At 45.7% G+C, this 15,190-nt stretch overlaps 1 protein-coding gene across 1 annotated transcript in view; it reads right to left on the reverse strand.

The window, feature by feature from the left end:
• Positions 1–12,982: 12,982 nt before the first annotated feature.
• FECH (ferrochelatase) overlaps positions 12,983–15,190 on the reverse strand; it is a 34,595-nt gene continuing 32,387 nt past the window's right edge. The window contains exons 10-11 of the mRNA XM_037034875.1: positions 14,976–15,035; positions 12,983–14,485 (exon numbers count right to left, since the gene is read on the reverse strand). Of these exons, the coding sequence (XP_036890770.1) occupies positions 14,351–14,485; positions 14,976–15,035 (195 nt within the window). The 3' untranslated portion in view covers positions 12,983–14,350. The remainder of the gene's footprint in view (positions 14,486–14,975; positions 15,036–15,190) is intronic.

The raw sequence follows: 15,190 nt of genomic DNA on the forward strand, positions 1-15,190 counted from the left end.
GGTCCTTAATACCTGGCACACATGCCCCCGGGCAAAGGTCAGGCTCATTTCTGAATTGATGAGCAATGCTATTCAAATTGTTAGGGGCTGTGTAGGAGAGGCGCCCATTTTTCATGACTGTTGAAGCTTTAGTTCTCTTTTAAAAATGCCTAAGCATGTGTATCTAGTTTAAGTAGATAAGACGCTAATTTGGAAAAACAGATCTTGAGGACTTTGCAGAATACCTGAGTCCGTATGAGTGAAAGTGGAAGATCTTTACAAAGGCCAGAGCTGGAGAGAAGAAGATAGATGTGCCTTATCTTTTAAACAAAGATTCTGTTTGCAAATAAAATGTGTCCTCTTCTACCATGAAGCTGAAAAACAGGGAAGGAGCAGCCAGACCCCCCATGAGACCGTTCCTTTGTAAAAATTCCTCTCTGTCCCGTCTCATCCAGGCCCCCGCTCTCCTTTTAACTGTGCATCAAAGTATAAGTTCACTGGGCGGTGCAAGTGTATTTTTAACTGTATCTGAACAAGATAGCACCACTATGTTTCATAAAAATGTGTCATGAACACATTGGCACCCAAAAGCAAGTTTCAATGAAATAAGAATCCTAGGAAGAACGACCTGACCTAGGACAGGCCCCTCACCTCTCTGAACTTCAGTTTCTCTGCCCATACATGCAAACTGCACTTGTGCTTTCTGAGGGCCTGCTCTGCTCAGGCTCTGCCCAGGGGCCAGGATCATCCCTGACCTGCCGTGATTTCTCTGCTGCTGGACAGTCTTATCCGGATGCAAGGGAACTGATGAAATCCCTGGTTCTCTAGCCTCTTTCTTCCTTCCTTCCTTCCTTCCTTCCTTCCTTCCTTCCTTCCTTCCTTCCTTCCTTCCTTTCTTTCTTTCTTTCTTTCTTTCTTTCTTTCTTTCTTTCTTTCTTTCTTTCTTTCTTCTTTTCTTCCTTCCTTCCTTCCTTCCTTCCTCCCTTCCTTTCTTTCATGATACCCTCAGCTTGTATAGGCAGAGCTATTTATTTTTTATTTTTTATTTCCATCACCCCATTCACCTCTTCTTTGACATCCATCATCAGCTTGCTCTCTAAGGATGTCTCTCTTTTGTGTTTTTTTACTCACTTGTTTTTGTTTATTTAGATTCCACTTATGAATGAAATCATAGGGTATTTGTCTCTCTCTGTCTGGATTATTTCACTTAGTATGATACTCTCTTGGTCCATCCATGTCCCAAATGGCAAGATTTCATTCCTTTTTACTGCTGAATAATATTCCACTGTGCATGCGCACCATCTCTTCTTTATCCATCCATCCATTGATGGACACCTAGGTTGCTTCCTTATCTGGGCTGTTACTAGTAATGCTGCAGTGGACATGGGGTGGGGGTGCAAGTATCTTTTCAAACTAATGTTTTTGTTTTCTTCAGATAGATACCTAGAAGTGGAATTATTGGATCAAATCACCTTATTCTTTAACTCAGGGAGTCCACAACTTGTTTCTTTCTGAGGAGGAGTGAAATACAATCCATGAAACCATTTTCCAAATGATGCCTGAGCAGCAAACATTACTTTGAAATGTGCTTCAGAACGTTCTGTGTTGTTTTGGAAGCCCGGCCTAAGGAGTTCTGCGACACCAAAGTGAGAATTGGCAGAGCTTTGGAGGGTTCCTGGACAGTTTCTGCCGGGTCGAGGGGGCAAGGCCGCTGTGGCTGGAAAGGCTAGGAGTCAGTGGGTCAGATCAGTGCCTCTCTGTACATCCCAGAGATGCTCAGACAGGTGGGTGTCCCCCGGAGCCCATGTGCCTAGTTGGGGTGAGTAGGGAGTGAGGTCCAGGTTTCCCCACTCCCAGCCCATGATAATGGCTACACAGGGAGCTACTGTCCCAGTCGGTTCATTTGCTCTTGACATGCCATCTCGGTTCATCTTTACAGCAAGCTGTGGCTAAATCTCATTCTCCTAACATTACAGAGGAGGAGCCACAGTCCTGAGAGGTGCTCAGGTCTCACGGCTGGCACATGAAAATCCGGGCTTGGGCTCTAGGTTCTGCCAGGTTCCAGGCCAGTGCTTATACCCACCACCTCAGCCCTGAGACCCACACCTGTGCTCTGACCGCACAACGCTGCCTCCCAAGTCAGGGATGTGAGCCTACCAGACCAGGAGGAGTGGCAACTGGTCTCTAGGGAAGGCAAAAAGGGGGTGTAGAGGAGGTTGAATAGTGACCCCCTCCCAAAATATGTTCCCATTCTAATCCTCAGAATCTGAAGATGCGACCTATTTTGGAAAAAAGGGTCTTTGCAGATATAGTTAAGAGTTTCAAGGTGAGATCATCCTGGATTATCTGGGTGGGTCCTAAATCCAATAACAACTGTCCTAATAAGAAATGGAACAGGAGAAGACACAGACACAGAAAAAGCCACGTGACAGTGGAGGCAGAGATGGGAGTGACACAGTCACAAGTCAAGGGCACCTGGAGCCTCTGGGAGCTGGAAGGGGCAGGAAGGACCCTCCCCTAGAACCTGTAGAGAGAGCATGGCCCTGCCAACACCTTGACTTTGGATTTCTGACCTCCAGAGCTACGAAAGAATACATTTTCAATTTTTTTTTAAGCCACCAAAACACAGTGAGGTAAAAGTTTTCTTTCAGAGGAGTCGTGTTCCTTTTTGGAGGTGTGGATCCTGAGGGAGCCGACCTCATCTGCCGGCTACACCATGGTTCTCACTAGGCCTTCACAGTTGGTTACTTCAGTTTCTGAGGCCAGACCAGGAGGTTCTGTGAAACTGTAATCTCCACTCTTCTGGAAAGGATGGGAGCTTAAATGCCATCAAGGAAGTTGGCACCAACCGCAGCTCAGGCCAAAACCTGATGGCCTCATGCTCTTTGCCATCATAAAGCTTCCAGCCAGGTCATTTGGGACTCTCATTCCACCTGCCTTTTGCCTAATGGAACCTTTTCTTTCTCTCCGCAGCGCTTCTCAACTGAATACTGATGCGTTCTAGCCTGAGTCAAAAATCTAGTCTGACGAATTAGCAGGGTGGGGGTGTGTTAGTGAGGGTCCTAACCTTCAGCGAAGGTTTTCTTTAGACCCCTCCCCTCCAAGATGTACGTTAAATGTCGTTAGATTTACAAAACTTCTGTTTCCACGGACACGCTCAGGAACACACCCCTTGTGGGAAGCATGGTCCGTGGTTCACATTGCCTGGGGACCCCTCGGCCTTACGAGATGAAGGACAGAGGAGCTGGCCTTCCTTACCGGTGGCCCTGTGACAGCACACACCTCTGCTGTGTCTGGGTGCTCCTCCCCACTCCACTTCCAGCTGGTTTCATCATCTTCCCCTGCACCTACGCTTCTCATCTATAAATCAGAGGGGCCACTCACCCCTTGAGAAGGCAGGTCAAAACAGGGATGACGGTCTACTTCCTAAGCTGTGCACTGTGGACACAGGGGTTCTTTTGGTTGTCATCCTGGACCCTGGATTCCAGTCTTCCCCAACCTTTTTGGGGTAGAACATGGGTCAGTTCCTGCTCCGTTTGTGCTGCCCCCAGGAGCCTGGCTCTGCAGGGCCAGTGGTGAGCTCCTGGGAGGTCAAGCCCCATACAGACACTCCGAGGGCTGGGGGACCAGCAAGCAACCAGAACACTGAGAAACCTGCCCAAGCACAAGAGTCAGGAGGCTCTCTTTGCCTCACATATCTCACATATGTCACTTTTTGTGTCTACTCAATATCTGATGGGCTCAGTTAAAAAAAAAAAGAAGTCTTGGCCCTGGCTGGGTGGTTCAGTAGGTTGGAGCTACACCAGGGTTGTGGGTTAGATTGCTACTCAGGGCACATATAAGCACCAACCAGTGAATGCACAAATAAGTTGAATAGCAAATCAATGTCTCTTTCTCTCTCCTTTCCTCTCTTTATAAAATATCAGTTTTAAAGAAGAATGAAGTCTCAATTCTCAGAAGGAGAGAAGACTTCTTTTGTTAAAAAAAATTTTATTTATTTATTGTTAAAGAGTGGGCAAAGGGAGGGAGAAAGAGAGGGAAAGAAACATCAATGTGTGTGTGCCTCTTGTGCACCCCCTACTGGGGAACTAGCCCGCAGCCCAGGCATGTGCTCTGGCCGGGAATGGAACTGGTGACCCTTTGGTTCACAGGTCCATGCTCAATCCACTGAGCTACACCAACCACGACAAGAAGATGGTTTTTTTTAAATAGAAGCTTATGCTATGATTTTTTATAAAAAAAAACCCCACCATAATAACAATTCTTTGGGACTCTGCTTGAATCGTGCCAAGAATTAACCACCTCTCCTTGGACATTGGGAAATCCTTGTGGAAATGTAGTTTCTGGAATACATATATAAAAGCCCACCTTTCCTCTACTTTCAAATAAAGACTCCTTCCCTCCAGCCTCCAACTTCCCCAGCCTTCAGGGACACACACATACGTGCACACATGCACCATGAACCAAGAAAAGCAGTAATGAGAGCCCACTAATGCATTGGCTTAAGTATAGAACAACATCCCATCACTGTTCTAGAAAATAATCAATCAAGCACTTAATTTTAAACATAAAAGTAAGCTGCCAGGAGACTGTTAATAGATAAGCAAGTAAATTAACAGTTGTAGGTGGGATTTGAAACCAGGTCAGATCTCCCTCTCCACTGAGCTCCAAGCCCCGTGCAGATAAAGGGGCTCCCCAGCTTGGCACTTGGTCTCACACTGTTTCAAAGTGGGAAATCTTTGAGCCAATATCCCCTCTCAGCGGGCTTGTCACTTCAGGGAATTGTCCTTTGTGTGTCTTCCATAAATTTTATAACACTGCTACTTTAAAATATTGATGGGCAACTTGGCCTTGGCCCAGACCCGCAGTGGACATGAAAACCTTCAGGAGCGCAGAAGCAGAAAGAAACACATTCCCCGCTGACCTTTCTTAAAGAGACAATTGTGCAAATGCAGTGGTCACCTGAGCTGGAGGCCTGCCTGGCTCTGATGGATGGCTCTGCCCTCTGGGAGCCGGCTCAAAGCCACGTGGGGACAGGAGGGCTTCAGGGACTCACACAGGCAAGTACTTGGGTACCCGCAGACCCATAAAGGGTAAGTGAAATCCACACATAATCCCCCAAGTCATTTTCACCTGAAAATCAACTTTCTCCCGACATTCAAACTCTGCCAAGTTATTGATGAACGAGGACTGACAGCTTTATAGTCTGGCTCTTCTCCCTCTACTTGTGACCTGCTCAGGGCAAGTGACTGAAACAAGGAACATGAAAGGCAGGGCTGGAGAATTGATCCCTAGTTCCTGGAGGCTCTGGGAGAGTTCTGAACTTCTAATATAACATCCATTCTGCCATCACACTCTCTTCACAATGCCCCCCTCCGAAAAAAACACAGTAAAATTCCACCTCCTGAAATAAAGCCACCACTGAGAACAACACAGCAGCAGTCTGCTTACCAAGCGAATGACAGAAGTTAATAATAGCTACCATCTATTGAGCCTTTAATACACACACACACACGAGCACACACACACGAGCACAGTACTAAAAGCATTATGCATGTAATATCATGTTTTCTTTTTTTTTAAATGCAAAAATATCTTTGATCTAAAAAATCCTCTTCTAAAATTTTTTCCTATGGGCCCCGGCTGGTGTGGCTCAGTTGGTTGGGCGTCATCCCAGACGACGAAAGGTCACCAATTCAATTCCCAGTCCGAGCACATGCCTGGGTTGTGGGTGATGTGTCCCTTTGGCACTGATGTTTTTTCTCCCTCTCTTTCTCCCTCCCTTCTCCTTCCTCTAAAATCAAATCAAAACTTTTAAAGAAATTTAAAAAAATTTTCCTATGGAAATGACAGAGGATATGTCCAAAGACTTTTGTCTATAAGGGTGTTTACCCAATACAAGCAAAAAAAATGGAAATAATAGAGTTCCAATATTGGAGAGAAGTAGGCAAATCACAATATATCCATAAAATATAATATTGTGTAGCCATTTAACACTATGTTGTAAAAGCATATACAATGACACATAAAATACACCCATGAGACATTCAGCAAGCAACACAGAGCATGCAGAACAGGAACAATATATTTTTATAATGCAGAGTATATTGTACACAGGCATAAAATATGTGATACAGGCTGGGCAGCCCGTAACTCATCTCACATACGAGAGCCATCAAGGTGTCTTAAGATTATGGGTGGTTTTCCCCTTATTTTTATGCCTTTCTTTCTACTTTGTAGTAAGTAATCTGTTATACAAATAATACTTTTTAAAATTTTGACCTAGGTACTATGCCCAAATACTCCTAGATGTTAAAAAACTTAATAATAGCCCATCACACACACAAAGCCCTTTCTGTCTGAAACATGGATTTATGCACTGTCTCAGCTGAGCCCTAGGGTGACATTTTCAAGTGGACAGAGCAGAGGTTTCAGAATCCTGGAGATCTTCAAACATGCAGAGAGAGACTAGGAGAAAGAGAGAGAGAGAGAGAATGATGATCCCAAGAACCCAGAGCCCCTCACGCCCGGAACAGGCAGCACACAGGCCTCTCTGGAGAAGGGCTGACCCTGACTGTGGTCCCTGGGTGTCTGCTCCAAGCTCTCTGCCTGCAGTGGGGAGCGCAGCTCCAACCGCTGCATCCGAGCGCAGAGAGCAGTGGGCCTCCTGCTTTCATTGGCTTCCCCTCTCCACGAGTGCTGAAGTTCTCCAGGATTCTGCTCTGCTCAGGACAGGACGGGGCGAGGGAACATTCCAGGATGCGTGGTAAGCCAAGTCTCTGACGAAGCGCAGAGCCTCACAGAGCTGGCTCTGGCTCTGCAGGCTCCTGAAAGCCAGCGATTGGCGTCTCTTCCCAGCTCTTGCTCTCGGTAAAAAGGCAGCTTGGACTGGGCCCCAATGGGAGAGTTTATCCACTGAAATCAGCAAGTGCTATAAATCAGGGCACTTTCCCCCCAGAGAACTAGTTGTTGAACAGTCATCAGCCCACCGCTGCATAATCTCAGAAGTAGAAATCCATATATTGAAATGAGTGTCAGCCTGTCCAGACCCTCGCTTCAAACAGGATTGGGCCTGCATAAAGCAAGATATAAATGTGGTTTGGAAAGGATGGCATACTTTTCAGAAGCGGTTCCAATATTTACAAACCTCGACAATGTGCCTACTCTTCACCCTCTCTCTGGCCACTTAAACTTGTTTCCTCTTGCAGTGTCCTCTCAGGACCCCAGGAAGGACCAACCATGCTTTTCTGTGTAGATCTGATCCAAACGGTGACCAGCAAAGGCGTGCCCTGCTCGCCGAGTGGGCACGGAGTCCGCATGAGACGACCCTGGCCCCGGGACTCCGCTCCGGGTCCCTGTGGGAGGCAGCGGCTTTGCCTCTGCTCTGGCTCCCCGCCCCCGGGCCACCTCCACTGAGGCTTCAGGAGCCACCTTTGCTTTCCGCACCTGTGGACGACTCAGCTGGGAGTGAAACTTGATCAGGAGATAATTTGGCCCAGATGGTGCTAACGCGGGCAGAAATAACAGGCAGGAGCCCTGGGCAGCCCATATCCTTAGTCTGGGGGAATGCATTTCCATTTTTTTGAGAAGCGACTGTAACAGAGCTGCCACATACCCTCAACATGCTGCGGCCTCATGTTGCTCAGCTGCCATAAACATGGGACAAGACCTTCGGCTCTCAGCCAGGTAAGGCCTGGCTAACCTTTCCTATCTGATGGGTACTTGGCCTTGGGGAGATACTGAAGGGATCAGCATAAAACCCTGAAGATATCCCCAGCTCCAGAGGATCAAAGGATTGAGGCAAAGGATAACAAGCGACTGGAAACAAAAGCCAGCAGCACAGAGGGTGCAGTGGGGCCCAGCAGGGACACAGGTGGGGCTGAGGGCTGCAGAGAAGTTGTCTCTATTTTGGTCAAGTTCTGAGGCAGAGGAAGAGGTTGGAATTCAGTTTGACACAGTTTTTTTTTTCCTGCCAAGAACTTGACATGAGAAAGACACAGATTTAAAACACACACACACACACACACACACAAAACTGCTTGTCTGCAGAGCCCAGAGAAAAGGTCGCTTACCTTCAGGAAAAATAGGAACTGTGAAACCATTGGCCGTTGGCTGGGTGTGATGGCAACACGGGGCTCAAGGTGGCGCTCGGGTTCAGGGGGGACACTGGTGGCTTTCTGGGGCCCGCTGTGGACACCATGCTCAACCTCGTTCTTTCTGGCCATCAGGGGTGTCATGAGGTTTGGCCCAGCGGAGGAACAGATGCGAAGAAACCGCCCCCGAGAAATAAGACCAAGCCCTCAGAGAACCACCACTGATCTGCAGAGGGAAGGATGCAGGCCCCCAGAGCTGCTGCGTGTGGTCCCCACGGTGCTGAGTGAGAGAAGTGGGAGAAAACCCCACTCTTCAGAACTTTGCTGCCTGAAAGTTCTCAGGGATTCCATTAGAACAGCGGGCCCACGGGACTTCGTTGGAGACTAGGACAATCTTACTAAAAAGATGAAAACACCCAGTCACTGTGGGGTGGCTCCCACTCTAAATAGACAGTGATATATAGAGAGTGCTGCCTCGCTAGATATAATGAAGCTGAAGAACAATACAAGTGTGCCATCACATACATCATTTCCATCATCCCAGAAGAGGCCCCGACGGGGCAGGCCTGTGCTGGGAAGTGGTCCCCCACCAGCTCTCAGGAAACAACCTGTGCGTGCGTGTTTGTTGAAAATTTCACCTGTACGAAGGTGGTAGGAAACACGATTCACAAATAATAATAAGACACACAATGCTCTTTACTATAAATTCCGTTCAGTCAATTCTCAAAGAATGCTTTTGTTGATTTTTACGGTCTAATATCTGCAGCCAAGCCATGGCTGCTGCTGGTGAGCCACGGAGCCCAGACGTGAACGTTCACGTGAATCAGCAGTGCGAACGTGCACCGTTTTTGCACGTGGAAACCTCTCTTGGATGAATCAGTTAACAGCGTTCATATAACGAAGGAATACTTCCTTGAGTTTTTGTGCTGTTCACCATGAAACGTACAGACCTGACTTCAATCTGCAGTATTAACATTTCTTCCCCATCGTGCTCTTAAGTCTAGATAATCAGCAAAACAATCAATCAAGTCCTTATTGGCAGTATTTGCTAATGTGCAGTTTTTGCTGATTTCCACAGTGTGACCAGTCCGACAGCAGCCCGTTTCAAGCCACCAATGTGATGTCACTGAGCAGAGCCGGGAAAAGGAGAAGGGGCTGGTCATTATACAGCATTTCCACCACATGGGTCCAGAGGACATAGACAACCTCTAGAGCAAAGATCATAAAGTATAGTAAAATAGTTGGGAAGGGGTAGAATTTGAGTACCTGTTCCCTTTGTTTTTTATACAATTTTATTGCAAGTTATAGATTTTTTTAAATGATTGCTGTGTCTCACAACCTGGAAATTTAACAATCAGCTCTCACGAGCCAGCAGATCCCCGGCTTGTGCCCTTGGGCAGACAATTATTTCCCATATATATTAAAAAAAGTTTTAAATACAGAAAAGATAAAAATACAGAATGCTTTATGAATTCTCAGGGTAAAAGCTATCATTTCTTCATATGTTAGGAAAGCAGTGCTTCCACCCCCAGGGAGAACTGGAAGGACAAACACCGGCCTGTGTGGTCCCGTTTCGGGAGCAGGTGGCAGAGACCGTAAGCCTGGAATGCCTCTCCCAGGCAACCAGAAACAGGGTCCACTTCCTGCCCCAGGGCTTCTAACATAGGCTCTTTTCCAAAAATGTTTTTAATTCCAACATCCATCTTAATGGCTTACTGTAGACTCATTTAGCCAGTAGTTGTTATACTAAAAATAGAAGCTAATGATTTCAGTTAAAAACAACTAAGCCGGCACTATCAAAGTATATTTATTGTAAGAAACTGATTATCACGGGGCACATTTGTTTTCCACTTCCTTTTCCCTGTAGGAAGGCCTAATAGATCCCCACATGGAGAGTGAAAGCAATTCTTCCTCTCCTGAGCTCCTGGAATATCACAAATGTGTTCTCTAGAGAGCACCCACTTCCCAGAGCTCAGCTAAGACTCATCCCACGCTGGGGGTGGGCACCCCACAGAGTGCCACCTGCTATTTCTTCCTGCATCGGTACTGTGCGGCAGATACGGCAGTATCAACTTATTTCTCAAGCACCACTGAGACCCACCTGCCCAGCTCAATGCCATTGGGATTGGCACCCGGTAAACTTCCTAAAATACGTAAATTTTGAAAACAATAATTCCTCTTTTTTAAAAGATTTTATTTATTTATTTTTAGACAGAGGGGAAGGGAGGGAGGGAGAGAAACATCAATGTGTGGTTGCCTCTCATGTGCCGCCCCCAATGGGAACCTGGCTGGCAACCCAGGCATGTGCCCCACCTGGGAATAGAACCCACAACCCTTTGGTGCGCAGGTTGGAGCTCAATCCATTGAGCCACACCAGCAGGGGCAAAAACGACAATTACTTTTAAGGCCAAAATAAAACCAGAGACATAGCACACAGCAGTCCAGCTGGGAAAAATCTACTAAAAAAAGAAAATTAAAAAGTCAAGTTTTCAGGTGCCAGCTGGATAGAAAGTTAGCCTCGTGAAATCTCAATATATTGATGACATGAACGAGTATTTTTGCTAGCGGTGATTCAAGCACAATTGGATTTCTTGAGCCATCTGATATTCAGATTGAACCCATTTGATGTATGTTCCCCCAAAAGTTATGACAGGTGTCGCTATAAAATGAAAATTTTGTGTCACAAAAAGCCACCGGGACTGAAGAAGTTACAGAAGAGGTTTCTTGCAACGGAATCTCAATGATTGGGCATTAAGAACAAAACTCCGTGGAAAGGTATTTACAAGCGCTTCTGGGAGCACGACCTTGATGAAATGTTTTAACATTATAATTTTTATAAGTCATGAAAGAAATGATTGGCTTTCTCCTCCTCTGAGATGTGCCCATGTTGCTCGTGAGACTGAGAAAGCTGAAGGATTTTAACATAAGCACAGCAATTTTAGTGTCAAGTCAGAATTTTTTTCCCCAGCTGGTGACATCTCGGGAGATGTCCACTTTCCACCGAATGTTGGGCAGCCTGTTCCTGATGCCAGCAGCGAGGTTCTGATAGAGGGGGTCTTCCGGCCAAGGTGAAAGGTCAGAGCTGTGCTACTGAAGATGCGGTTAGAGGCTCCAGGCTTAGGCACACACGCACGCACTCGTGATCACAGAATTTAATTATGTCTTAGGATCACCAGCTCTGAATTCTGCTCACCAGCTACAGCTTTGAGAGTGGCCTGGCCCCATCCCCACCCAGCCCAGGACGGAGGAATGAGCGAGCCAGCGAATACCAAAGAGCCCCAGGACCGCAGACCACGTGCCGCCCGTTCTCAGCAGTGCGGACTCAGCTCCCAGTGGAATAACACGTTTTGGATAAACACGATGGCATCGGGTTGAGCAAACACTCTTGCATATCTTAAGTTAGGGTTTCTTGAGTTAATTACCTAATTAACGAGAACAGATTAGCTGAGGGGAAAAAAATGAAGTGACTTCATTCTGAGACTCATCCTGCCAAATCATTGTATTTTCCCCAAGAAAACCAAATCTATTTTCAAAGAGCAGTTAAACACATAAATGGCATAAATTCAGGACTGTTAACATAAAGTACCTTCTGACAGGCTTGGTTTGGGCAACTTGGAGCAGAAAACCCACTTTCTCTTCATACCTATGTAACACCGTCTAATGATTTCAGCTATAAGGGGAAGCGGAAAGGAACCCTAGGGGGGCATTTCATCCCATGCATGGGGTTCCTTGAGCAAGCCTGTGTACTCTGGGGCAGAGGGGTGGACTTTTACTATCCAGTCAGTACCAACACATCACTGATACACCTTTTTTAAAGGGCCTTTTCACAAGTTTCGTTTCTCCTGATACAAAGCCTATTTTCTTTGAGTGTTGAAAATGTCTTTCAATTCTAAAAGGTGAGTAGTTCCAGAATGCATATTCTTAACAAGAGTCCTTTCCTTCTGTGTGATCCTCGCAGACACCTGGGCCTTCTGTGACCTTGGCGAGCTACACTGGCCCCTCATCACAGCGTCCATGAGTTTTCTGTACAAGCTGGTTCGTCAGTAAAAGCCAGGTCTGCACCTACGTGCAGCCGGAAGAAACTACCAACAGTGCATCATCGCTGATTACCGGGGCAAGCATCTGTATTTCAAAGCGCACACACAGGATAATAATTCTCAAAGCCTGTCAGTTCTAAAAAGGGCAATTGCTGATTTCATCCTACCAACTGCTACCCTGGAGTACGACCCTTCCCCATCTTTGGTTAATGAGTCAAAGGCAACACTTTCGAGAACAAATACCCCTTAGCCTCCAGCTACGAAGGCCTGTCTGGTCCGGGCTCAGAATCAAGGCCATTACTCCAAACAGCCCATGGTGAATTTGGAAGCTTCCTTTGCAAATGAGGGGCTTCAGGTACCCTAGTAAGAGCTCCCGAATTGGAGTTTTCTGCAACATCTTTTTATTTTTAACATGTCCTTAATAATATGTATATATTTGACTCCAAAGCAATCAAAGTGAGGTAGGCCCTTGGGCTATTTCCTGAGGGAGGCAGAATGGCCCCAAATATGACCCGTCTTCAGCACCATGCCACTAACCCAGAGAATTCAGTTCATGTGGGTGGCAGTCACTCAGTCTGCCCTGAACCTAATCCCCCAAAGTTGATGGAAATGGATGAGGAAAATGCTGAAGAACTACCTATGCCTTGTACCTTTCTTTGGAAAGACAATCTATGAATAGCAAGACCAATTTGAAAAAAAAAACGCAGATGCTACTCAAATTTCAGAGCCATTATCAGCATAAGCAAACTATTAACTGAAGTAGACAGCATGTTTCTTTTCTTGTTTTACAAAGTAAATCCCCATTCAGTAATTTTGATTATTAACTAATTTGGATTAGTTTTGATTTAACAGAGAGCACAATCAAACTGTTAAAACCTTGCTGATGTTGTAATATTTATTAATATAGTAAATCCTGAATATAGAAGATCTATGACTTCTCTAATATTTCCACTTTATGAACAGGATTTTTAAAAAATCAAAGAAATGCTCTTTTGAAGAACAAAGTTTTAGGACACTGAGAAAAGACAAAGTAATCATTACAAATTCATTATGAATCCATCAGAGATTTTTTTTAATCCATTTAAATCCAAGTATAGAAGGTCAGACTCCGATCCTACATGATTTCTATATTTTTAGAACTCTCCACTCAAATTCAAGGTTACAATGGCCTTTAAAATATCCACAGGAAAAGAATGACATGAAAGACAATATGATGAATAGTTGTTACATTACAGAGTGCTTATTTTTCTTTTCTCTGTTTTTCAAATTTCCTATTACGTTATACAATTTTTGTAATAAAAATTATAAATTAAGAAAGAATTCGAGGTTACAAAGCATATCTGACTTTATAAAACAATTGTTCAAACAAACACACTGTAAGGAGACAGTCACCCGAGATAAAGAAGGTCCCAGAGGGAAAGGTTCACGGGCCCCGGCAGGAGCTTTAACAACGGCTCCAGTCATCGGCGTCCCGCACCCCTGGCCGTGGAGGCAGGAAGCAGCGGGAGCCCCTTCCCTGTGGCTCGCAGATTCCTGCCCAGGGATGTGTGACAAACACTGGATTTTGACACGTTTATTTGCCTTGTGTGCCTGGGGGTCCCAGAGTATGTTTGGGATCTGCCCTGGACTTGGGCTGGCGGTGAGGAAAGTGAGGTTCACACAGGTGCACCACAGTGGCCATCCACGCCGCCTCCCGGTGTCCTGTGACCCACAGGCCCGGCAAAGGCCCGTTTCTTTATTCATGTAAAAGAAATTTACATTTCTTTTTCAAGTTATACTGCATTTACTCAACCATATTCACTTAAAAACCCAACGACTATATGCACGAGACTTGTAAACAGATCCCCTTCACACTGACACCCAACACACAGGGGAACTCTCTGCCTCCTCGCAGGAGGTTTTTTGGGCAATAAAGCCAAAATCTGTATTTAAAACAGGTGTGCATCTCGTAAGATAAATTTTTAAAACTCATTTTTAAAATGGCCTATTGGCCATCCCAAATGAGCAATTTTACCCAACGAGAGAGAAAATGTAAGTGCTTACTATATTGGCATATAAAAATAGACAACTCTCAATAAGGATTTCAGAGTCTGATCCTCAAGAAATCACATGATGTGTGCCCAAAGGCTGTGCGTAGACTAATGTAACTGGAGTCCTTGACCTCTAAATGCATCCACGTCCTCTGTGCCGGAGGAACCTGGAGATCGGCATCTGCCTCAACCCACGGGTCGTCTGGCGGTGTCACAGCTGCTGGCTGGCGAAGAACGATTTGGTCTCCCTGCAGACGGGATTCACACAGAGCGGGCAGCTCAGAGTCAACTGCTTGGAGCACCGCTCGTTTGACTGGATGTGCGAGTGCACCAGGTCGGCCAGGGCCTGGAGGGCGGGCGGCAAGAAGCACAGATGCATCACAACGAGAGGTCTGCCTGCCTCCCCCACTGCCCCGCACTTGCTCCTCCCATCGGTCCTGAGCATCACTGCAGCTTGGCGTCTGTTTCTTTTCATCTGAACTATGCACCCTTTGAACCAAATTCTGTAATATCTTCCTTTCCCAAGAATACTCAGCTTGGAGAAAACTTAAAATATAGACTTTAGAGAATGAAATCCTCTTACCCCACCTGCTAGACCTCATTTTTCTCTGAAAGGCGGATTTTAAGCCCAACATAACGATAGGTGGGTAGAAATCAGAAAATTGAGGTTATCGCAAGGAAAAAAAGAGTGGAAGTATAAGGAATTCGATTTTATTTTTGTAATTAATTGGAACTCAAAATGGTCTAATACGTGAGAAAACCAATATTCTGTAAGTGTTTCTCAGAGGATTACTCTCCGATATGTTCTACTAAAGTGGTTGCTGTGCTCCACATACCTTAGAGAACAATGGATTTCCATTAAGAGACTCGGCTCTTCTGATGTTTTCAACTCCACACTGAATCGAATGAGAAAAAGGGGGTAAAACAGACACATTTTATCCTTTTGTTTTTTAAAGAAACCGACAGCTACAACACACACACACACACACAATGCGAAGGCTTTTCTTCAAAAGAGTTCCCAGATTGCTCAGAAAGGAAAAACATTCACAGG

Source organism: Sturnira hondurensis, unplaced genomic scaffold (assembly GCF_014824575.4).
Source record: "Sturnira hondurensis isolate 20B ecotype Veracruz unplaced genomic scaffold, ASM1482457v3 Scaffold0001872, whole genome shotgun sequence".
In the NCBI taxonomy this organism is placed as follows: domain Eukaryota; kingdom Metazoa; phylum Chordata; class Mammalia; order Chiroptera; family Phyllostomidae; genus Sturnira; species Sturnira hondurensis.